General features: G+C 37.6%; 4 protein-coding genes across 6 annotated transcripts in view; 1 reads left to right on the forward strand and 3 right to left on the reverse strand.

Moving 5' to 3' along the window:
• Nucleotides 1-173: 173 nt before the first annotated feature.
• On the reverse strand, nt 174-7774 carry LOC141900183 (transcription termination factor 2-like). The gene is made up of 24 exons (XM_074786957.1): nt 7684-7774; nt 7376-7487; nt 7207-7293; nt 7047-7122; nt 6915-6971; nt 5755-6444; nt 5408-5669; nt 4873-4972; nt 4466-4605; nt 4258-4383; nt 3869-4022; nt 3653-3770; nt 3204-3391; nt 3048-3112; nt 2850-2938; nt 2671-2762; nt 2333-2561; nt 1983-2123; nt 1828-1895; nt 1590-1743; nt 1421-1503; nt 1224-1298; nt 897-980; nt 174-806 (listed from the first exon to the last, which is right to left on the reverse strand). The coding sequence occupies exons 1-24, from the start codon at nt 7706-7708 to the stop codon at nt 536-538; spliced, it is 3486 nt and encodes a 1161-aa protein (XP_074643058.1). The 5' UTR covers nt 7709-7774; the 3' UTR covers nt 174-535.
• Nucleotides 7775-8009: 235 nt separating this feature from the next.
• LOC141899254 (synaptosomal-associated protein 29-like) lies at nt 8010-10940 on the reverse strand. The gene is made up of 3 exons (XM_074785443.1): nt 10403-10940; nt 9808-10156; nt 8010-9503 (listed from the first exon to the last, which is right to left on the reverse strand). Exons 1-3 carry the CDS (start codon nt 10640-10642, stop codon nt 9337-9339), a joined length of 756 nt encoding a protein of 251 aa, XP_074641544.1. The 5' UTR covers nt 10643-10940; the 3' UTR covers nt 8010-9336.
• A 110-nt stretch (nt 10941-11050) lies between these two features.
• On the reverse strand, nt 11051-15465 carry LOC141899253 (carbohydrate deacetylase-like). 3 transcript variants are annotated; one of them, XM_074785441.1, is made up of 6 exons: nt 15348-15465; nt 14631-14992; nt 13746-13933; nt 12986-13225; nt 12309-12489; nt 11051-12176 (listed from the first exon to the last, which is right to left on the reverse strand). In XM_074785441.1, exons 2-6 carry the CDS (start codon nt 14663-14665, stop codon nt 11858-11860), a joined length of 963 nt encoding a protein of 320 aa, XP_074641542.1. In that variant the 5' UTR covers nt 14666-14992; nt 15348-15465; the 3' UTR covers nt 11051-11857. The 3 variants fall into 3 exon arrangements, with proteins under 3 accessions (XP_074641542.1, XP_074641543.1, XP_074641541.1); XM_074785442.1 differs by having other exon boundaries at nt 14631-14989; nt 15244-15437; XM_074785440.1 differs by having other exon boundaries at nt 15244-15437.
• Nucleotides 15466-15672: 207 nt separating this feature from the next.
• The window catches only part of LOC141898443 (rabphilin-3A-like), a 44613-nt gene continuing 36879 nt past the window's right edge, over nt 15673-23406 (forward strand). The window contains exons 1-2 of the mRNA XM_074784324.1: nt 15673-15769; nt 22275-22613. The gene's annotated coding sequence lies outside the window, so the exon portion shown is untranslated. The remainder of the gene's footprint in view (nt 15770-22274; nt 22614-23406) is intronic.

The raw sequence follows: 23406 nt of genomic DNA on the forward strand, positions 1-23406 counted from the left end.
TCCAGAAAGACTGGGTTCATCAATACAGTATCATATCTAAGACAAAACAGTTCTCTGATACAGTGACTATTTAGTCCAGAATTTCACAGGAAAACCTCAGCTTACTGCAGATTTTTCACAGAAAAGCATCCAAACTCCAATAAACCATGGACTAAACCAGCAATTCTCTTTAACTTTATTGGTTTTATTATCGGGAAAATATCAATTGCACAGACAATACAATCTAAATTACGGTAAATGACATATAGTTAAATGCATCTAAAATGACCAATGAACCGGGGTAGTTATCAATTATCCCTCCATAAAAAGCTTACTCTCATGCAGTGATGCATACATCAAGATTGCAAATGAAAAAAATCTAAACACATAATGCAAATGATTTTTGAAATTCGTACATCTAAAACTAAATTTGACCATGATCTTGTTGGAACTAGATGATCAAATATTATACATTGATAAAATAAGTACACAAAGAACTAAAGATAAACAGATGGAAAATCACCAGTAACAGGTTTGAACTTAGTCAATATTGTACTCATAATTGAGGTGTTTTGTTATACTGACGAATGGCCCCTACATTCGAAGAATACAAGCCTGACTGGCCAGGTCTTCCATTTCTGACGTTTTGGTAAGCTGATTGCTGCATTGGAGGTTTGAACGGCGCGTTGTTGTAAGATTTAAACCCTGAGTTATTCGCTGGACGGACTGTCGAAGAGCTATAGGTCGGCACGTGATTTGATGACTCCTCCAATCCGAACAACATTTTCAGATCGTTGAGAGACAGTTTCTGTCGTTTAGCTCCGGCTCTGAAAATTTCATGAACATATAATTAAGTAATCTATAGCAAAAACTTAATAAGACACAGCCTATGAACGATGTAGATAATCTGAACATACCCTGTAAGAACATTGTTTGCCAAATCTGTCTTTTTCTTTTGCAACGCAACAATTTTTTCTTCAACTGTATCCTTACAAACGAACCTATAAACATAATATATCTCAAATAGAACATAAACCACAGGTTACTTATTCAGAAAAGGATCTATTTACAATCCACCCCGAATATACTGTCCACGTCGCTGATTTGAGTTTTTAGTGGCATTGAGGGTATGGTAGTGTATTGGGGGTTAAACTTTAAGGGTATGACTGCGTATTGGAGGTTCTCAGAAAATACCAGGCATTAGGGTCGAGAGTTTAGTGGCTGACTGACTGTATTTACAGTACCTGTGAATGAAGACATCTTTCTTCTGACCAACTCTGTAAATTCTGTCACATGCTTGAGCTTCAAGAGCTGGATTCCTATTGAATTACATGTATATATTTTGTTAGACAAATATCAAAACGGGATATAGTGATATGGTAGACCCTTTTATTATAGTAATCAGTGCCCAACAAACATGCTTTACACATCAAGCACTCACCAGTGGATGTCCATTATGAACAAATTATTTCCGCCAATCAGATTAAGTCCGACTCCGCCTGCCCTGAGTGACAACAGCATCACCTACGAAGGATATAAATCACAATCAAATCCCTGCCAGGAAAATCCTCACGCGAGAATAATCAAAACAGATACATGTCGTTGTTTACCTCGGGCCCCTCATTATCGTTATTGAAGTTTTCAACCATATCCTGGCGTGATTTCGGAGGAATATTGCCTTGAATTAGGTGAAAACGTATGCCTTCTTTTTTCAAGTGAATCGCGACTATGTCCAACATCTTCGTCCACTGAGATACGATAACACTGCGCAAACAAAACAGATATTAATCTAAGCTCCAACTGTTCAAGTTTTGTAATCAATGAAATTTCGTTAGTCTAATAAAGTACCTCTTCTCTGGTTTACCAGGACGAGACCTTCTTTTGATTTCTCGAATCTTTTCAATAAGCATAGATATCTACAAAATACCATTCAAAAACTGATCTAGGAATCCGAACAGTGTTTGTTATTTGTCAAAAGCGGAAATGAAAATATCAACCAGTACCTTCGTGCTAACAGCTCTACCTTCGAATAGAGAATTCAATCCAACCTTTGGTTCTTTAGGGTCACTAAGAGACATTAGATCCATTTGTTCTTCGAGAGTGACATCGAGACCTTCATCTTCTAACACATCCATTTCGAATGCCTGTTAATTTGAATGAGAAAATTACATTACAGTGTATCAAATAAGTTATTTGACGTTAAAGAGTGACTTCTTAAAAACCTTTTTGCATGAGAAAAGCTTTTGTCCAGTGCTAAGGCCCGATAAGGAAGAATAACTAAAATAATGAGCGTCCACAGCCTGGTGTATATGCAAGTATCAATGGTGGTTTGAATGCTAAAAGGAACACTTACATCTTTCATGAGAGACAAGTGACAGCAAGCTTGTCGCAGTCTCAACAGTAACAGCAGAATCTGACTTCCACCTCCTGTAGCATTCTCATCCTTCTTCAGGGTCAGTGCACCCGACAAATGACTAGATCCAGGATCGGGCAATGGCTTGGTAAACGTATTCGCACTGGCATAACCCATCTTTTCTCGTTCTTTGTCCTCTTGCTTTTTGAGATATTCTTGCAGCATGTTCCTACAAAGCGACATCACGTATACATTACGAACTAACTCGAGATAAGAAATTTCTTGGATCAAATTCTGGCTTCAGCGAATATTCAAGGTGAGAATCGCAAGAAACATACTTCGATTGCGAGAATATCTTGTCATATACAACTTTTTCATCTGTTGAAAGCATCAGTTCATGGTTAACGACCTTTTTCTCCGGTAAACTGACCTATATCGAGTAGAAAACCGAAATTCACTAATAAAATCAGCAGGAATGACACCTCCAGTTTTTGAAAAACGCTGCATTGTTTCCTACCAGTGGCTTTCCACTGACAGTCATTTGGTTTTTCGTTCTTCTCAGCAATAGACTTTTAATCAAAATATTCAAACGCTTTGTTCCTTGTCCTGAATACATAGAAATCATTAAAATCGCACACAAATCACACCGTCTGGAGAAAGTCAGTATAAGTAACTATAACATAGTTATCCATCATTTGTCCCTAGCAAAATTCACCTGATTTCATTTCAACCTGTTTTTTCCATACTTTATATTCATCAAATGGAGAACAACGTAAAAATCTAGATAAATAGAGAACCGTTAAATATAGATCGCCGTTTATAAAGCTCAGCACTAGCCGACTATCATGAAAGAGAACGATATAACACAAACCTTAGAAGAGAGTACATGTCTAACAAGTCATTCTGAATAGGAGTACCAGTAAGAACCCATCTATGGGCAGCACGCAGGCGACAAACCGACATCGCAGTCAAGCTCTTGTGATTCTTGATATTGTGTCCTTCGTCGAGAATGATTCGATCCCACGCGATCCTCAGTAAACCCGGCTCGTTAACACCGGTCTGCGAAAATAAAGATGGTAGCTTTAAAGACCTCAGAAACTACATGTATATACCACAATTTCAACTGGGCATAACAATTGTTAGAGGTCAGACCTTGTAATAGGAAATAATCAATAAATAGAGTTGAACCTTGTGATACCGGTAATAGCAAATTCCAATATGGAAAACCAAATCAGAAATGATTTCATACTATTTGTAGGAACAAATAGATTTTCCGATCCCCTTATATTCGTTTTAACTAAGTATTTGAAGTTCACAAACCTGTTCATCTTTGACAGATTCCTCAGCCGACGCTTTCTTCCCATCTATACCAGTAGGTGCACCGACTTCCTTCCCAATGATACTGTACGTAGTCAACACAACATCGTGTTTAGCTATCCTAAGAGAATAACGGAAAGATGCAACTATTATAAGTAACCTAGCTTTCAGCTTAAAATCCATCAAAATACTGCATTTTTTTAAAAATTTCGCACATACATCCGTGGATCCTTATCCCGTTTCGGGCCGTGATAAACGAGAACCTTCAATTTTCCTTCGTCGCATCGATTTTCAATTTCTTTGTTCCACTGATGAATCAGTGACGCCGGGGCGACGACCAGAGTGGCGCGGGATGCGACTAACGACTTGTTCACTGTAAGAAGCAAGCAGAAACTATTTTTGAATGTTATGAGCAAAACGAGTTTTTTAAGGAGTTTTGTGCATTTTGCTCAAAGTGAAGGAGTTTCAAGCAGTTTTAAATGCATTTTCCCTTTTGGAAGTAGATTTTTCAGGAATCAAGGAGTTGTATCGACATTCCTTGTATTTGGATGAGATAGGTGCATGAGATTACTAACGAAAGAAACCATTAATTGAGGCAATAAACCTACCTTTCTTCAGTTCTTGTTCTTTCGACAACCATTCCGAACTGGCAGCATCTTTATCGGGATTCCTTTCTTTCTGGTTCATAATCAGCGAAATCATCGTCAGAGTTTTCCCCAGACCCATATCATCAGCTAAAAACAAAACATACACAAATACTTGTAAAAATGTACGAGAAACTCTACGAACATGGGGAAAGGGTGGTTCAATTCTTACCAAGTATACCACCAGCGGGTTCCTGTTGTTCGCGCCACAGTAACCAAGCAATCGCCTGCCTCTGATGGGACATCAACTGAACTTTCAAACCCGATGGATCTTCGCTCTCAGTCGTTTCATTAGGACAAGTCTCAAGTTGCCTGAAAACAAAAGGATGTTTTTATTTCAATTCGAGACATTATCAATCAATATCATGGTTTGTCTTTCATGATGTAAATTGTATATATTCAATATACAATAGGGCTAGATTTTGTTTGCTTTCAACATCAGGGTTAGACGATAATGACTTTGAGGGATATAGAATAAGTCATTATCTGGAAGGCTACTGGTCAGTATGTGAGACCAAGAAATAAGAATACAACATCTAAAAGGAAGGTAGTTGTCTTTATGAATGCGCTTGAACTTACTTATGTAAGCGTTCTAAAGCATCAGTTGTAACAGCTCCGACTTGTTTCAATCGATCTTTAGTCATACGTCCTCCATACAGCGTCATCGCTTGCGGATTGGCTAAAATACAACCGACCGAAATTATCAAACTCATTTCATTTGCTAGATCAACACTGTCCACACCTAATTCCATTAGCTTTCTTCCCAATTAAGCATGTAATTTCCTGACACTTAACTCTGAAATCCATGACTACCCTTTGATTACGAGGAAATTTCAACTGAATGCCAGAAAATCGTCAGAGCCAAAAAATGTGAACTCAATTAACACCACAAAAAATGAATATATCATTAAACCTTGACTGGCGCACTAAAGAGCTGAAATTCCCTGACTTTCAAAGACCCGGAAAACTATTTCTAAATTCCCTAATGTTCCAGGATTTTCACTGACCGTGGGAACCCTGTGCTACTGAGACATTTTAATGAATAGTGATTGGTGTTCGTCGTGGTGTTCTTAAACAAAATTGTCCCCTCCTCTATATGCATTAGTTAGCATACCTGCATACATCTGTTTGAGAGCTTGTGGTGGTATTGGTACGGCATGCGATAATATTTGTGTCTGACGAGGAACTACGCTCGGTCTAAACCCATCTCCCTTCGCGTCGACTTTGGGTTTGTGAATGGCGCCATATGCACTTTGTTTCGTTTTCATCTCGTCGAGAATCAGTTCACCGAGAGTTTTCTCCAGTTCTTTAATCTGATCCTTAATCCGCGCCCCTTTATCGGGCAAACACGAAACATCGACTTTCTGATACAGTTCCTGAAATGGTCAAAACCATCGTAGACATCAAAATTCTAATCTCTGTAATGCACAAAAAAACATTAATTACCGAGTTGTAACTCACTCGTTTCTTCATCAATTCATGTTTCAGTTGTTGCTTAATTGCATCTCGTTGCGAGTCATCAGCCACGTGAACCGATCTCGGATCACTTGTCGATCCATTTGCGGATTCCGATTGGGGACAAGACGCCGATACTTTTCTTTCTGGTTTGTGAGATACCGATGAATCTTTCTGTACATGTTTGTGAGATACCGATGAATCTTTTTGTTCCGGTTTGTGAGATACAAATGAATCTTTCTGTTCCGGTTTGTGAGATACCGATGAATCTTTTCGTTCCTGTTTGTTGGATACCCCAGGATTTTCAATTATGAAACAATCATCATCATCATCATCTGTGTCATCATTATCACTGAGTATAACAGCGCTACTCTCACGTCTGCTGCCCATACTACGCTCGATTTTCGCCGATGAAGAACTTGAACCACATTTTTCATCAGATCTATTTCCATCTTTTTCAGAAACCCTTTCCGCTATATCTGCATAGTTTTTATGCCGGTGCGGTACGTTGTGTGAGCTGACTGGACGTTTATCCGATTTAGGAACTGGTTTGGTTTGCGTAAGCAGATCGGACACATCTTTTTTATACAACGGTTTCTGAACAGAATCGCGTGTATCCAGATTACTGACGACATTCGGCGGAAGTCTATGATCACCAAGGGGTTTTTTCGCTTGTTTTACCACTTCTTGCGATGCCTGGAAATATTAACTGTGTAGTCAATTGGCTAAAGAAGCTCACAATAGTATCCCTTTGAATGAGTCTACATCACAGTACAGTGTGTAAATCAGTAATGGACCTTGCTAGTACACCTTGGTTTATTGACGTTATTAGTAATAAATATTTTAATGAAATGAAAAATGGCAGCACACTTCGAACACAGTGAAATACTATTAACTAACAATACACCACAGTGATATACTGACGTGAAATCTTAAAAAATTTTCAAATTATTAATTAGTCAGCAATGAAAGGGTTAATCATTTCACTATTAAAACAGTTTCCCACCCCATATTGCTGGTGGTATTTAAAATTTAAAGATGGTCTGTGACCTCACGTCACATCTTGTACAATGGGAGGTCTTAGGCATTTTGTCTTGAGAAGTCACATTACAGAATGACTCCTAAAGGCCACCTTGAATTCACACCCAACTTTTTTCTGGACTCACCTTCTGAAGTGCGAGATCTTTCACCACGCCAATAACTGGATTCTCTTTTTGCATAACCTGAAAAACCTCAACTGATTAATACTTTTTGTTTGAATTCAGAACGAATGGTTATCAAGTTGAGAAATGTTATACCTCGTTAGACTGGACCGTCACGTGACCACACCAAGATGCACCACTTTCTCTGCCAACAGTACAACGATAGTATCTCCTTAAAAGTAAAATGATATGTATCATATAGATAGCCATAAATCAACAAATTCAGTAATTTTGATCGTTATTTTTCAGTTCATACCTCAATTCATTTTTTGAGTTTTGCGATGAGAAGCTCTGTAAATCTATACATTTTCCTGGGTGCTGTGTACACAACATTACTGGTATTCTACAAAACAAAGTCAGCCTTAGATAAAAGAAACCCAAAACATCCTCCGCGGTAAAATATATCCTGCCTAAATACAACTTACTTTGCTTCTTTCACGAAGTCACATCGATCAGCCGTACTCGGTCCACAGATAAAGAAGCTTCTTCCTTTATTTGGCCCAGGTTTCGTTGATGTTTTAATGTAGCATGCTTTTCCTGGACGACAAATACAGAAGCAGAATAGATAAATATCAAATGTCAACTAACTCAATGAGAACTTAACATTTCGTGGACAGACTAGAATTCCACAGAAATTGTCGTTATTTTGCTACTACGATTTAAAATTTAATGAAAAAAAAACAAACAAGATGTTCTATTGTTTTTTAGTTAGAAGAAGACCATCTTGACTTACCATGATTGCAATTAACAAGATCCATTGTCTAATAATTCAGGATGTTTTTGCACCCTGATTAGACTTCTTTCGTTTTAATATTTCCAAATTTCCCAGAGTAAATACTTAACGACAGCTGGCAAAGGCCGACAGGCGCTAGGCGGCGCTGTCTTGATCAGGTTCGAATCGTAAATAAATCGTAATCGTAATCGAATCCTCTGAAAATTCGAATCCTGACACGAGACTTGGAATCAATCGGCTTTTTGCCCGAGGTCCATAGCTTTTTATCCATTGACACTCGATTTAACGAAAACTCTTGCATCCATTCTTTTTTTTAGATTTCTTTTATTTGATATCAACATCAAAAATAAATTACATGTAAATTGAATAAATTACACAATCCGCTTTTCTCTGTGAGAACTTATCTTAGGTGGCAAACAATCCATTTAAAACTAGTTTTCGTGACATTTTAATTTCTGTTTTTGGTGAACCATACAATATACAAAATAAAACAAGGGAAAAAAACTCATAAAAATGAGGTAACTGGAGAGGTCATTTTCTCGCGGAATTTCAGCAGAAGATTTTGAATACTTTTATACCACGAGTGTATAGGATTAAAAAAGTTAATAAAATAAACCGAGGACAATGTCTATAAAGTACCAATTGAATAGTTGAAACAATGACAACTACTGCACAAAAAGAGCTTTTTCTAATCAAGCAACTGAAAATACAAAATTTGTGGAATGATATTTCTTACTAGCGAAAAGCATTTGTGAGTAAATCCGACGGAAATATTGGATACTATTGTGGAGGTAACAATAACGAATGATAATAATACTACAATCAAGCACCAAAATTATGACAACTAACAAAATCAAACGTGTATTATTTCATTACAACATCTTGTGTAAATCCAGTGCAACCCCATTTAATGACATTTGGTTTACAGGCAATGCAACACAGTCAAACCGTTTTTTATCCAGTCCACTGTCATTGTACAGTGTCAGAAACAATGATTTTGAGCAATTTTCTTATATAGAATGCATCACAATCATAAAAGTCATGTATAATCATATGAACATAATATAGTGGTATATGACACAAAATAGAAAATGCTTTTTGATACAGCAGATTAACAAGGTTACACATTACTTCAAAAGCTTCCATGTTAAATAACTCCTGGATACCATGGGGCATGTACACTTTTAACGGTGTTACAGAAGTGTGCCATCATGAAATAATACTAATAAAAATATGAAATAGGAATGCAAGTATATTGTTTACACAAAAGTCCACCAATAAAAGATGTGGTTAATTTCAGTGTTTAAAATGTCATTGAAATTTAAAAAAAAAAACAGTGCACATCTTAATGTGAAAATCGTAAGTGAATTTATGCCACTATTGAATATTTTTCTCGATGTCAAAATCTAATCAGGTCTCGAATATCGATACCTTTATGAGACTATCAATTGAAAGAAGTGACAGATGTAATTAGCTTCAGCCATGCCAAACTGGGCCACAAGATCGAGTTCGTCATTGAAAAAAAAATAATTCAACTCAGTATTTTGCTTATATAGGCAATCATTTTCAGTAAGCACAACAAAAAAGTTTTTAAGAAACATTCTTCTGCAGTCTGTCAATTCCATCAAGGTAGCCAAACCATAGCTAGGCGTACTATTTGTAGAGAATGTGATGAATTTGTTTGGTTTGTCGATTAACGGAACCATCGGCGCGATCAACTGCTATATTTATTCTCTCAATTTGATCGTTTTGAGACTCTAATTCGTCATTAAATGCCATTCCCATGTTCTTCAACCGAGACAACGTCGAGCTCATTAGACCTGAAAAAAAAACACCACACAATTCATCAGTAAAATTTGTTTATTAGCCAACTCGTAATATAGCGCCCCCTAAAACCAGTTTCATGAAAAGGATTACTCTTAAATCAATAAAATTTATCCATTAATTCAGTAGATCTTAAATTGATGATTTAGGGTTTACTCCGTTCTAAGAAACAGGGCCCTGGGTAGTATATCAGGTGATGTGGGCTTGTATATTAGGGGATGTGGGTAGTACATCAAGGGATGCCAACATTGGAACAGAAACGTCTGATTTCCTAGATTCAAGATGAAAATGTCAAATCACCTAAATTTTCATCGAATTGTTCTTCATTCGATTTCGACTTGACCGAATCGGCTTGTCTAGCTCCGTACGGGGAATCAACAGTATCTTCTTCACGCAGCCGAATTGCCGGGTGAACGCCCGATTCCTTTTCATTGTAATCGTTTTCGACGACATCGTTTAGTCGGCTAGTTTTTTTTCGCACGGGTTCAGGTGGCGGCGAGTTAGTTTCCTTTTTAGAAAACCAGTTTTTTAATCCGCCGAAAACACTCTTGATTGAGTTTATGTGTCTTTGAGTAGTTTTCATTGATTCATTTATTTCAGTTGCCTTTCCTTCGATATTATCCAACTGTTCGCCTTGTCGGACAAGTTCCTGAAATATTCAAATAATCACAATTAAGTATACCTTCAAAAAGGGCAATGAGGAATTGATGGATAAATCCACAGGGGCCTGACACAAAAAGTTTTTGACTCCAGTATCCTAGGTACTACATATAAAAAGTCTTCTTATATATTGTACCTTAGGATACTACTGGGCCCTGGGGTAAAACAATTTTGTGTCAGGCCCCTCTGTGTGGACAAATCACTGGCCTAATAATTAACTTGCTGGTCATCTTACCTCCGCCGTAGCTATTCCCATTTGCTCAGATTCGTATAAATGAACTAAAGACCGCTGTTGACTGGCAAGTTGACTTTCCTCAGAATCCTTGATTTTTTGAAGCAGCGCATCCCGTCGACTTTCAGCGGTATCTACGCCGCCACCGAACGCACCCATATTCGCGTCGTGTCTCTCCGTTCCCCAACTATCGTCGTCGTAGAATGGATTGCTCGATCTCTCGTGGTCGTCCCATTTCGACATTTTTTACAAATCACCAGATTTATTCTGAGAATTATTCGAATGAGTTTCGATTTTTTATTTGACAGCGCCACATATACTTCCGGGTTAGCAGCGCCCTCTAGTAGTGGTAGTAGCTATTTTCAACCCAAATTTACTATATTGAATTACTATCTAAATCATATCTATTTGTAGAGCGTAATTATCTGGATAAAGATATGCAATTAAGTAATAGAAACCCCCAGGAAATATATTCTGGGATTTTTATTTGCAATCGTATGAATAGTCGGTTCAGAACTATATTATTTCCGAATGGGCCCAAAAGCATGCCGAAGCAAGGGGTACTGGTCAGTGGTCAGCCTACTATTGCCTAATCGGTCACCGATATTGTAGTGATATAAATATCCACAAATCAAGAGCAAAAGCTGTGAATTATTTCATGACAAAAATTATATTTAATCATCTCGTTATCCATCATATACAGATAACATTCCAATAATCCTGAGAAATGTGGATTAATGTGGTTAAACAAATACATGAAAATGAAAATCACTACCACCACCAACTAAAATCATATGACTCAATTACTGTGTAAAGCACTGATAAAGCATCAGCCAAGTTACCGGTATCAGACCGACCCTTGACATTACCCACAAAGAATGATATTAGTACAATCATATTTTTAGAACTTATGTCACACTCTTAGCCTCTTAGCTTCATGAGTTATCAATCCCATGTATAATTCAATTAATCATACTACAATAAATTTCACAATTCTCTTCTCATGAATGAAGCTGATAAATTCAAGAACCTAATCCAGTGTATTCTGAAAACAAACTAGGGGGCCAGGGACACCCGTGTTCTGTTGGTGAAATGCTTGAATGCTGATTATTTCAATTATTTCAGCGCCCTCTGGTGCAGACATACTTCCTTAAATGAATTTGTCACGTCTACAGCCAGACAATTTAGTGAACGAATAGCCCATTGGGGTACGACCCAAGTTGGTTAAAAAAAAATGTCACTATTTACAATTGCGGAATGAGTTCTAGAACAATGAGCCTAGCACACATCCTTTACAAATGATGCCGAATGAAGTTCAATTTATGGGTGTCATCGGAATTACCTTAAGATGTAAACTTTTAGGCAACCGAATAACTCAAAGTCATGTATCTAATATGAAATAGTCGAGTAATTGAGAGAAAACCATCAAGAGCTTAAATTAGCACCACACAGATGTGTTCATGAAAAATCAGTAAATGAACACAAGATTATTCCATTGTTATCGTAAAACTCAAACATATCGTCACTACGCAAAATACGCATTTCATGTTCCCTTTCTACGGACATTGCAAACGTATCTGGACCATCTCCGCAGCCAGCATCGCTTGATATGGCGGGATACCCTGGATGAACCATCAATTCACAAGTGACTTGATTTTTATCACAACTCGCAAAGTTTTTAGTGGCCATCGACACAATATCATTCAGTTTTTTCTGAAGTCGTCCAACTGTCATGCAACTACCCAATGTCATCAATCCAGTGAAGTATTCTGCATGCCTAAAAATCAATGAGGACAAAAATAAGTATTTTCTTAAACATTTTTCTGAAAAGTAAGCTCTTTTAAGCACTTTGAACCCTATGATAAATAAAAGACCCATAATCACAATTCGATCATTAGTAAAAATGTACCTAAGCTTGAACTGATTGAAGATTTTACGACTAGCAGCAGCATTTTCGATACAAGCTTCGTTGAAAGCTAAACAAGACGGCGATACGAACCAATCACAATCGTGCAATCCAATTTCATACGGTAATCTTGTGTAGTTGACTCCGTAACTAGTAACTGCTTCAGCGAAAACCTGATTGACACCTGAAAATACAAACCAGTAAATAATACAGCTTCATTCTAGTATGACTACAGAAGCCCATATACCTGGTTCAGTACTCGGAATTCGTCAGATCTGTCCAAAAATTAAAATATTTTCTAACTCAACACATCATGGATCATCAGCAGGATCTGAACCTGAAGGCACCAAGATGAACGGTACAGTCAAGTTGATTTGTTCATAAAATCAACACTTTTGGAGTAATAGAATATATCAATGATATCCATCTTTTTGGTACCAGCACTTTTTCAAGAAAGATATTTTAGTAAACCTTGCCTTACTTTGTCACGACCAACTCAGTCTTTTGACCACCTTGAACAACGAAGTCATTTTTCTGTATCTTCCGATCCTTAATTCCAACTTCGCTTACCTCGGACCAATTTTTTTGGTCCCAGTTTGTCCGTGTTTGGCAAGGTTTAATACATAGTAAGTGAAGTTATATATGATTACACTTAAAATTTCAATGTACAATTTGCATACCTGGTAGAATATGTACATGTTGATGGCCGTCCACATGGACTGGACATACTCCAGTCAGTTTGATAAATAATTCGATTTGAGCAACCATTTCACGTTTCAAATCTGGCATATTTATCGATCCCGACTCTAGTAGTGTTATGAATGACATTTTATCATGAAAGCTTCCCGTGTCATCAGTAAGGCTAGTTTGAAGGGTCGCTGGACAAATCGGCTTTCCTTCTGTTACATTCATATGCAATCCTGTTAATAAAATCATATCGAGTGAATAAATATTGGGGGTGGGTGGATCTACTGTTGTTCATTGTAGAAAATCTAAATTTAGCAGTGCTTTCACGGAGGAAAAACAGTTTAAGACAATGATATCATTTTGGCATTTGAGATTTTGGGGGAGCAAGCCTCAGTGGGAATCAAAAGCGTATCATGAAAATTTTGTTGAGACTAAAATTATTGGGGAGAGGCATATATGCCCCACCCTTGCCCGGCTGATGCCGCCCCTGGTAGTTTACCTAATTCAATAATACATGTATTTATTTTTCCATAAGGATTATCAAAATATCGATATAATGCGTCCACAATAACTAGTGGGTTTGAGCACTCTTTTTCAATTGAAAGGCAGGAGGAATACAATCGAAAGAGAAATGTTGTTGCCCCAAGATTCTACCTCAAGTTCCATATGAATGCTGGACTGAGGAAACCGGAAATTCAAAGACATTGCACCTTACATTAGAACACACTTAAACATGTCCAGAACAATACATACCAAGTGGCAAATTGTATTTCTTAGCTTGAGCAACTGCAGATTCAGCAGCTTGACCGTTGACAAGTAATGATGCACTCGTAATCGACTTCTTATGCAGAAAACAATCAATGATCCCACGATTTCGTTCATCACAATATCCAAAATCATCTGCGTTTATCACAAATTTCATGAATTCCTTCGAAGCCATTCTGGAAATTTACAAAGAATCACATGACTCGATTTTCAATCAGTAAGTGGGTCATAAAAAATTATCATGATCAAATTGACTACCAAATTTTTTGAAGTAGTTAGATACATAATCTATCCTCCCTAAACATGACTATAAAAATATAGTATAGTACGTTGAAGTCTAGCTCGAGGAAACATTTTCGTCCTTCACACTATTTTTTTTATTATAGTGGAATTCTCTATAAATCATTGTTACAACAGATGTTGTTTTATCAATGGTTATAAGTTACAAACATTTATCTGGACTTCGTGATCCCATTTTCTAGTTATCTAGTACTTTAACAGTTGGTCCCAACGAGGCCCTTAAACTGAAATACCAGCAAAAGTGGTATTCAAAACGATAAACATATATGTAAAATCTGGACTTCTTAAAATCCTGACGAGTAGTAGCCTAAATATTGATCCCAATTAACGCAGGTGTTACCAATTCTTCCAGGGTTTGATCATTCAGACTTCAAGTGTGTTGTTCACAGGACATGACCAAAGACATTAGATTCTGAACAAATGAACTCATTCAAACTTCACGCCGACATAGCCTTAGATGAGGGTCTGAGGAAAGTTGTTCAAGGCTGAAGATTGCAGGTTATTATCATAACTGAAAAACAAAAACTATTGCGAAAGAAACTTCCACGCTAAATAGACACTTCACCTGCTTACCTTTTCTTATGGATTATTGTTTTTCTGAAATGCATACGTGTGATCGAAGATGCACTTTTTTGTTTTTCCGGCAATGTTCAAAGTACGATAGATCTTCTTGATTACGCGAATGTAACTATGATCTTGAAGTAACGCACGGATGTGGACGATATCGGACATGTTATCCGTCTGGTCGGCTAATACACTGTACGAATGTTCCACTTCGCAGATACTGCTGCGATCGACTTCAGCGCTGACCGGCACCGTCGAAAAATAGTTATGTTCCTTGAGGCAGTCAGTGCTCATTCTTCAATCATTTCTAGAACTATAATAACTAGTTAAGCAATCTTGTTTGTCTTCTCTTCCTTGTCCGACTGACCCTGCTGAAATGAATAAAGGTTGAAAATAAAGGTTGCCCAAATTGAGAGAACCAAGTTAGATGGAATCATCTGTCTAAAAATAGTGCCTTTTAGATTGATCAAAACAACAAAATAGCCTACATTAACTCCTCTGTGAGCTATAAACATCAAAATATTTTGTTGTTTTGATCAACTGTAAACCACACACAGCTAGTTAGCTTAGGCTAAATCAATTAAATAATCAACGTTACTTGACAACGATGAACGAGTCTCACCTGGCCTCACAGCCTAGGGCCTGAGCTTATAAATATATTTTTCTTAAAATCCTACGGGTATTTAAGAGTCTACATAAGCGTGTGTTAATCGCTCAGAAATTTACTTGACACATAGGCTTATGCAGCACACTGCGCAGATAAGGTCGCATCGTGTCAATCAATCCAAGTCTTGCAAACGCACTTCGCCATCTGCTGGTAAATGAAATGGTGTTCGACTGAGAATTTGTATTGGCACTTAGTTTCTATTTTTGTTGTTGATGATATTCTATAATTTTGGCGATACTTGCATCATTTATCATGCGATAATTTAGAAAAAGGTCGTAAAAGTTTTTTTAATTTACTCAAAATGAATTGATTTTGTTCAGTGAACCGTATCGTACGGTGCTGCCACCCGGAAATAACGAGCGATTGCAGAACTGAAACGATAAAGCGCTGGCTTCATAAACACTGAAACACTCTGACCCGCAGCATAGAACTCGGTACAGTACAGCTGTCTGTTTTGACGTACGTGTGTCTTATTTCGCAGGTAAGATACATTTTTTCAAGTGATGTGGTGCAGTCAGTCTTGCAGTATGTATACGTAGTGACATAGTCATAGTGACAAGTGTGTAGGCCTAGTGTTTGTTCAATGTTCATGTTGTTTGAAGTTTTACTTTTCACTCAAAGTCTCAGTCTCGACTAAAGTGGTGGTGTAAATTCATTCACTCCAAACAAATCAGGTGTTTGTTGAATAACTGACTATGACTCTGAGTCTGTCTTAAACAGATATTTCCTTCTAGTCTTCAAAACTTTGTAGGCCTAAATGCTTAGTAGTTTCGATCATGGTTTTAAATTGTGAATCTATAACTTTGAGTTTGGCAGATAAGTTTTTCAAAATTATTTCTTGTGTTAATCAGATTTTTAGCCTAATGCTTTTATACTTTTCTATACTACCAGAACTTTCTGTGTTATGTCGTATTTTGTTAGAAAATTACGCTTAATTAGACTTAAATCATATAGGCTTAACACCATAATCTGTTTCACCATGACAGGAGGACCCGTGGCGCTGCCTCACTATTATAGCATACAATAGGCCTATAAGGTATTCTATAGCCACCGCTCCACATTTAATGGAGATGTGCTCAACACAGTTTATGTTTTGACTTATCAAAAAGAGGCAGATAAAGTAAAAATGTTTCAATAGTTTTCGTAGGAATTTGATGATTTTAGATGTTATTGTTCAAGAATTAGCCTAGATATTCCTACCGTCTTCCCATTACTATATTGAAATTTTAGATAGTAATTTATATAGTAAATTAAAACGGGCTTAAGTTAAGGATTTAATAGATATAAAGGAATTATCTGAGGAATATGAATTTTCCATAATGCTAAGAACTAATGTAACTTAGGCCTATTTCAGTTCTAGAGTAGGCCTATAATTCCACCCAAGACTTGAGAGCACGCTGATAGACTGAATTTAGTGAACACTACTTATTCTATGATGCCAGTGTAGGCTTTGTGTCAGTCAAGGTTTTACGGTAAAAGAACAATCAAACAATGTGTATGACAGCAGTTATTCGTGTATTTTTTCCGACAATCTGAATGAAACGGCTGAGTATTTTCGGTCGTCGCTGTCCTGGCATCTTATCAGGCACTTATCGTTGATCACAATGATCACTTGTGCTTATCTTGTAATATCCAGTCATAAAGTGAATAACTCTCCATATGTTGCTATAGCAACCGAGGAAATTATGACGATTAAATTCCGTTCAGTTGTTGATAACGACCATTAATCTTGTCCCCTTACGATATATCGGATTCGATATTTCATCTCACCAATGATCCGGCCACCTGACGATAAATATGGGGCAGGTGATATTTTGCCTACGCGACCTTATACCTGTCAACGGTATTTTTCTCGTTCTGATTGGCTAATTTACACTGCGCGTGCGTACGCGACTTAGAAAATGCGAGTCAAGTGTGACGATTAGAGAAAATGAAAGCGGATGAAGCTGTAGGTGAACTCGGGCCAGAATATTGCTGGCATAACATCTTTCCACTAGACCACTGAATGTTTTAACTACATAAAGTACACAACCTTACCCTAACCCTATCTACGGGTGTAAAACGGACCCTAGACCTAAACCTACCCCTCTAGGCCCTAACCGTATGGAAACTCTAACCCTTTTCATAGTAAAATGATTTTATTGTTATTATTATATCTTATCGTGTATAGATGTCAGGAAAATTGCGTTTACTAAAATAATGCCCCATCGGCAAAATATCCATTATCTAATAGGCCTATCACATTTGAGCTATTCGATCGCGTCTGTTGATCGCAGATGCCTGTCGAAAGTTTTGGCGATAACCATTTTCGTCGATCAGAAAGGATGTACAAAATTCGGGATGTAGTTCAGTTCATATTTAGTATCCATAGCAACGATATCGAGTCGCGATGATAATCCAGGTGAACTTATGAGAACAATGAGCGTGACCTCGTAAGACACAACGACACCGACGATGAAACGCTGATGAGAACTGGTCTGACGTGCGCTCGCTAATGGCTTTCACAATTCATTATTAATTCTGGTTGCTGATTCAGTTAACAACTCAGTTGATAAACACTAAGGTTTGGATTAATGAATTTTATTAGCAGTGAAATTGCCTTCCTTTATGCGAGTCTTTGCTGTGGGCTTTAAGGCCTATACAAGCATCATACTTTTGTCATTCCCCCTACCACCGAGTATTGCATGTTTCAGTGAACATTAGTTGATGCAGTTTGGGCGTGCAAAGTTTTTAGTAGGTTAGGTATTTGAAATATTGAAAATGAGTTACAAACTCAGAAATTTTTCAATCAATAAAGAGCAATATCTTAATTCACTGTTTTTCATTTGCTATCGAAATGTGGGATCAGAATTGCTGGAGCCATTTTAACTCCCCAGTCAGTCTCACTTGCGCTGGAGTTTAGATAACACCTCGAATATATTAAATCACCAATATGGCCTGATATACTACGTTAACACTTATCACTGGACCCAGCTGCTACATTTCTCAATTTGATACGATGCTGGATCGTGCTTATTTGACTCTATGAACGCAGATCCAAGGCTCTAATTTCGATTCGGTTAAACATTTTCTCTTAGTAAGTTGATCATACACAGAGCTGGGTTTTTGGAAAAAATGTGGTTTCGAACTATTTGGTATGGTAATCATATGGAGATTTTGCTCAATTTGAATGCGATTTATTTGTTTTTGAACCGGTACTTCAAATTTCATACTGGCACACGTTGCCGTAATTGTTTTGTCGGTGTTTATATCGTTTTAGAAATGGAAAAAGTGTGAATTCTATAGAATGTGAATCATGTGAAAATATCTGTTTACAAGGAGTGCACTCAGTACCAGCATATCCTCTCTTATCAGAATTAGTTTTTAGATAGCATTATTGGTAGAAATATAAGGGAACATTCACAGGGATCATTGTTTGTTTTATTTTTTTCGATCTATTCTGTCACGTTAATCAGCCGGAAATTAAGTTGCGCGCTGGTTCCTACAATTGAGACTATATATCCTGTATTCAGTTATCAGTTAGTGTAGTGATGTTGTGATCATAATTTGTGTGATATCAAATACTAGATTGGCTGCTTGTAGGCCGTATTGGATTTTGGAAAGTGTGCCATAACTTAAAATTCATTGTATAGAGGGCGGACCCAGACAGGAGCACAAGAAGCACATGCTCCTGTTGCAATTTCCCTTGCCCTTTTGAAAAAACAATTGCAGGGCTGTAATAAGACAGCAGTCCACAGCACAAAATTATCTCATATTCTCCTAAATGTCTGTCAAGTGCCTGGAAATTGTATGAAAATGCACTGAAATTTCACCATTTTCCAGCCCTTGTTTTGGCTGCTTGGATACTTAACTTACCCTATTTCAGTATATATGCCCTTTTATTTCTTGTTTCAAAATCTGCCCTGGATCCACCCCTGGTACACGCAGTGTGTTTGAATTAAGATCATATTCTCGATGCTTGCCTGGAGGCCATTTTCATTTTCAACGTAAAATCTTTATAGATTGTTCATTCGATCAAAGAGATATGTATTATTTTTGTTTAGACTTGATGGTTTCATTTGTTATTTTCACCGGCGAACCCACAAACTCCGTGCATACACGCAAAACAATTTATGTAACCGTGGGCAACAACTTAGTAACTTCCAATATTCATGCGATGTCGGGAATGATTACATGTTATACGGTCTGCCGTTGTGTGCATTGTTGAAATACGATAAGATTCTCCCGGGGAGTTCTTTTTTTGGAACGAACAGACCGTATGCTGCAACGTTTTTCATTAATTGCTCTTTTATAGAATCGTAGCGCGCCGCTGCAGCGGCTAGATACCTCCATAAAACACCTTCGCAAAACGCGATAAACGATCGAAGAAGATTCGCGAATGTCGTCGTCGTCGCCGTCGTGAAAATTATACACGTTCCTTTCTTCGTCCGTTGATGGTTTCGATAATTTATGACAACGCTCCGATCGGCACAGATGTTACGAGCGATTCGTCGGATATCTTTGACTTCGATAAATACATGCCCTGTAGAAAAGAGAAAGCTTGTAACAGATATCATCGTCGAGCAATCTGTTTTCTAGTTACTTATGTATGCGATGGCGACGTTCGGTCGGAATTAATTTCAGATCTCACGCGGATGAACGAATGCTCGGCTTATATTTGAATGCGAGATATTGAAACGTTTTTGAAAAAAATTGTCATCGGTAGTACGCTGAGCTAAAGTTTCGATCTGAGACACGTTTTTTGCTTTCCGAGACTGATAATCAGCCATTATTTTTTTAGCTTTGCAGATCACTAGTTAAGCGCGTTGCTCGCTAGGAGATTTCTTGACGCTTTGTTTATGAGTTTCATCACTAGCGTAAATTTGCTGCGATACTGCCTTACAGTAGCAACAAGCCGGTGACAAGATCGCTCAGTATCTACCATGCTAGATATTTGGGGACAAGTTTTGCTGCAAATCACTGTTTAACGCTATCAGACGCGTAGTTTCGCGGCTAGTAGCGACGAATCCCATAACAAACAGCCAATCAGTGCCAAGATAGATTTCATGTGCGATTCACAATATGGTGGCGCCCCTGAAATGAGTCAATGTCAATAACTAGTAGTGCCATCTAGAGGCCTGCGAGTCGGCCGCAAAAATCATCTAGTAATGGAATCCGGGGGCAACCAGACAGCTATTGTCGGCAATTTAGACAAAAATTGCTGAGGATAAAAATCATACAGTTGGTTTTGAAATGAGTTCATATGTATAAAACCCAAATGACGTTGTTATCTTATACCGTGGATTTCGTTTTAGGGTTCATGCTACGTACAATGATTTTAACCCTTTCAGCGCTGACTTATTAATACCCTATACTGCTGGAGATAATTTCAACATTTTGAATAATTCCACCCTAGTGTGTTGAACAACTGTAATACACCGCAGCGCGGTGTATCGTAAGTTACTAGTATTTCACTATGTTTGACAGGTGCTGCCATCTTTCAAGAGAGATAATTACTAATTATATCAATACACCGCAGTGCGGTGTACTAGCAAAATCCATCACCGATTTATACCCCGCACTGCGGTGTAGACGCACTGAAAGAGTTAACGCCTCACGACAATTCAAGCCCGGTACTTATATATAGAAGGTATTTTCCTTTTTGTGCTGTCAGTGTCGTATATCCGCTGCACTGAACTCCTGACCTGAATTCTCATCGGTTTTACGATGCTATTTGGCACGAATGGTTTTGTTCTCTCGTAAAATCAAACTTCAGTATATGTGGGGGGGTCATAATGTTGGGGCGCTCATTTGCGACTTTATTGGCGGCTATTAATGTTACTAATTGTTGACCGTTCTCTCAGTATTTTCAAATATGAATTTACCGATGGCGCAGCGTTTATGAAAGTCGTTTTCGGGGACCGCACGCGTCGTGTCTAGACGTCGACGAGGTTGACGTTATACGCTGTGCGGCGGCGGCGAGGACAGCGAGAGATAATAAATCATTTCAGAATTATTTGTGCCACCAGTCGGAGAAAATAAGACGTCACTGGTAATAAATTCGGAGCCGTTATTATCCGTCGACGTCCGTCCACGTCGCGTGAAATGCACGAATAAAGGATGGATCGAAATTTATGTTACATATATAAAGCAATTTCACCTGCCATTAACTATTATATGCACCTATAAAATGTCTGTACGTTATTATTATTATTATTGCTGCTGTTGCGGTATTTAATTGCTGCTCTTTATTGCTCTCTGATCACTGTCATCGTGAGTACCTCGATTAAACGATGGAACTTTGACTGAAAATCTCGATTCGAGGGAGAAAGATGAAACTGATATATGAATTTTAGTCCAATCAAAACTGCTTAACCCTTTCAGTGTGTCTACACCGCGGTGCCGTGTATTAATCAGTGATGGATTTTTGCTAGTACACCGCACTGCGGTGTATTGATGTAGTTAGTAATTAGTAATTATCTCTCTTGAAAGATGGCAGTACATGTCAAACATAGTGAAATGTCAGTAACTAACGATACACCGCGCTGCGGTGTAGACACACTAGTGGTATTCCCGTTGTTCAACATACTAGGGTGGAATTATTCGAAATTTTCAAATTATCTCCAGCACGATAGGGTATTAATTAGGCCTAGTCAGCACTGAAAGGGTTAATTGATTATCATGTCATTGACAGGCCTGTAGTATGAGCATTATGCGGTCAGGTTCGTTTTTCATTTGGTTGGAACTCTCTAAGTGTTTGAGAATTTGATGCTCGAATACGAGCGATTTCTGTTGATATTTAGGTTAAAGCAAAATGAACAATTTTGATCTACATGTCTAATGTTGTAATAGTTTCTGGAATATTTTTTTTTGAACTGTGAAAAAGTGAGTGGAACTAAAATCTATGCGTCGGAACAAATCTAACCGAAAGACAGCAGGTCTAAGAGTTCTGGAATGAAGAAAGGTTTGAACACGATTTCATGATAAGAAACTGATTGTCGTTTCAGATGAAGACGACGATGAGGATGATGTACCCGATGCGACGACGATCGTGAAGCAGTTATTACGATGTATTAGTCGTGATGTATTTCGAATCTAGCCGCTAGTCACTTGCATGAGGTTTTACTAGTCGTAAACACACGCACTACACGGCACACACTAAAGAGCAGCTTGTGTATGAGCATTGAACAGTTCCGCTGAACTGCGATATTACAGCGTACCCTGTGTGCGAACGAGGCAGACTTAGATTTTTTCGGTCGTCTGACTTTCGAGGACATTAATACGACTAGAACCGCAATGGATCAGTGGACGTGTCCGGATGACCGACAATTGTCGCTCAGAGCCAAGTAAGTTAATAATTCGTACTTTCATGTGTATTCATAATATTTTTGTAGTACCATATTTCGAGTTTAGTTAACTTTATTCATTCGATACAGTATGTCTGCCTAAACGGTTGTTAGTCCTAGTATCAATAGGAATTGAGGGTATTAACTTGGAAAGTAGTTTTGTATTAGTTTTTCTCTTGTTACTGGTGAACTATTTAGACATATACCGGTGGTATATGCTTTATTTTCATTGCTGTTGACATTTTATTTTCCGTTTAGACCCCCAGACAATATACATTAAGGTCAAGCCTAATTTGAACCTAATTCTAGCTAGCTGCAGATATATTTATAAATAGATATCATGACTATCCTGGATTAATTTCAAATTTTTATCTACATTCCAAAAACAATTTCACTGTTGTAATACTATATGACATTTTGTTTAGATTTTTCAAGCTTTGCCAATTAGAGCATGTCTTGCTAGCGATGCCACTTTCAAGCAATTTCCGTTATTTCTATTACATAATAATGCACATATTTTGTTAGAATTATTTAGCAGAGCTGCCAACTGTTACTGATTTTCGGTATTCGTTACTATTTAATAGTGAGAAATACTGATTTGATTTGATGCATACTGAAGTATGAAAGATGTTAATGAGGGTCTTACTGTTGATTACTGATTAATTTTTACCAAAATATGAAATATATTGAGGGTATAATTGTTGATTGCTGATGAATTTGAACATTTTCATTCATATTTCAATGAAATTTTCCTGAAAAAAATTAATTTGTTACTGATAGCACTTTTCAGAGG

This window comes from Tubulanus polymorphus, chromosome 2 (assembly GCF_964204645.1).
Source record: "Tubulanus polymorphus chromosome 2, tnTubPoly1.2, whole genome shotgun sequence".
NCBI lineage: Eukaryota > Metazoa > Nemertea > Palaeonemertea > Tubulaniformes > Tubulanidae > Tubulanus > Tubulanus polymorphus.

Coding starts and splice junctions, on each gene's coding strand:
- LOC141900183 (XM_074786957.1), bottom strand. CDS start 7,708: ATGGATCTTGTTAATTGCAATCATG. Junction 4,384..4,465: donor ACCCGCTGGTGGTATACTTG/GTAAGAATTGAA, acceptor TTTTGTTTTTAG/CTGATGATATGGGTCTGGGG. Junction 3,113..3,203: donor GACATGTACTCTCTTCTAAG/GTTTGTGTTATA, acceptor CTATTTATCTAG/ATTTTTACGTTGTTCTCCAT.
- LOC141899254 (XM_074785443.1), bottom strand. CDS start 10,642: ATGTCGAAATGGGACGACCACGAGAGATCGAGCAATCCATTCTACGAC. Junction 10,157..10,402: donor TGGGAATAGCTACGGCGGAG/GTAAGATGACCA, acceptor TGAATATTTCAG/GAACTTGTCCGACAAGGCGA. Junction 9,504..9,807: donor ACAATTCGATGAAAATTTAG/GTGATTTGACAT, acceptor TTTTTTTTTCAG/GTCTAATGAGCTCGACGTTG.
- LOC141899253 (XM_074785441.1), bottom strand. CDS start 14,665: ATGCATTTCAGAAAAACAATAATCCATAAGAAAAG. Junction 13,226..13,745: donor GAAATACAATTTGCCACTTG/GTATGTATTGTT, acceptor TTTTATTAACAG/GATTGCATATGAATGTAACA. Junction 12,177..12,308: donor TTCAATCAGTTCAAGCTTAG/GTACATTTTTAC, acceptor ATTGATTTTTAG/GCATGCAGAATACTTCACTG.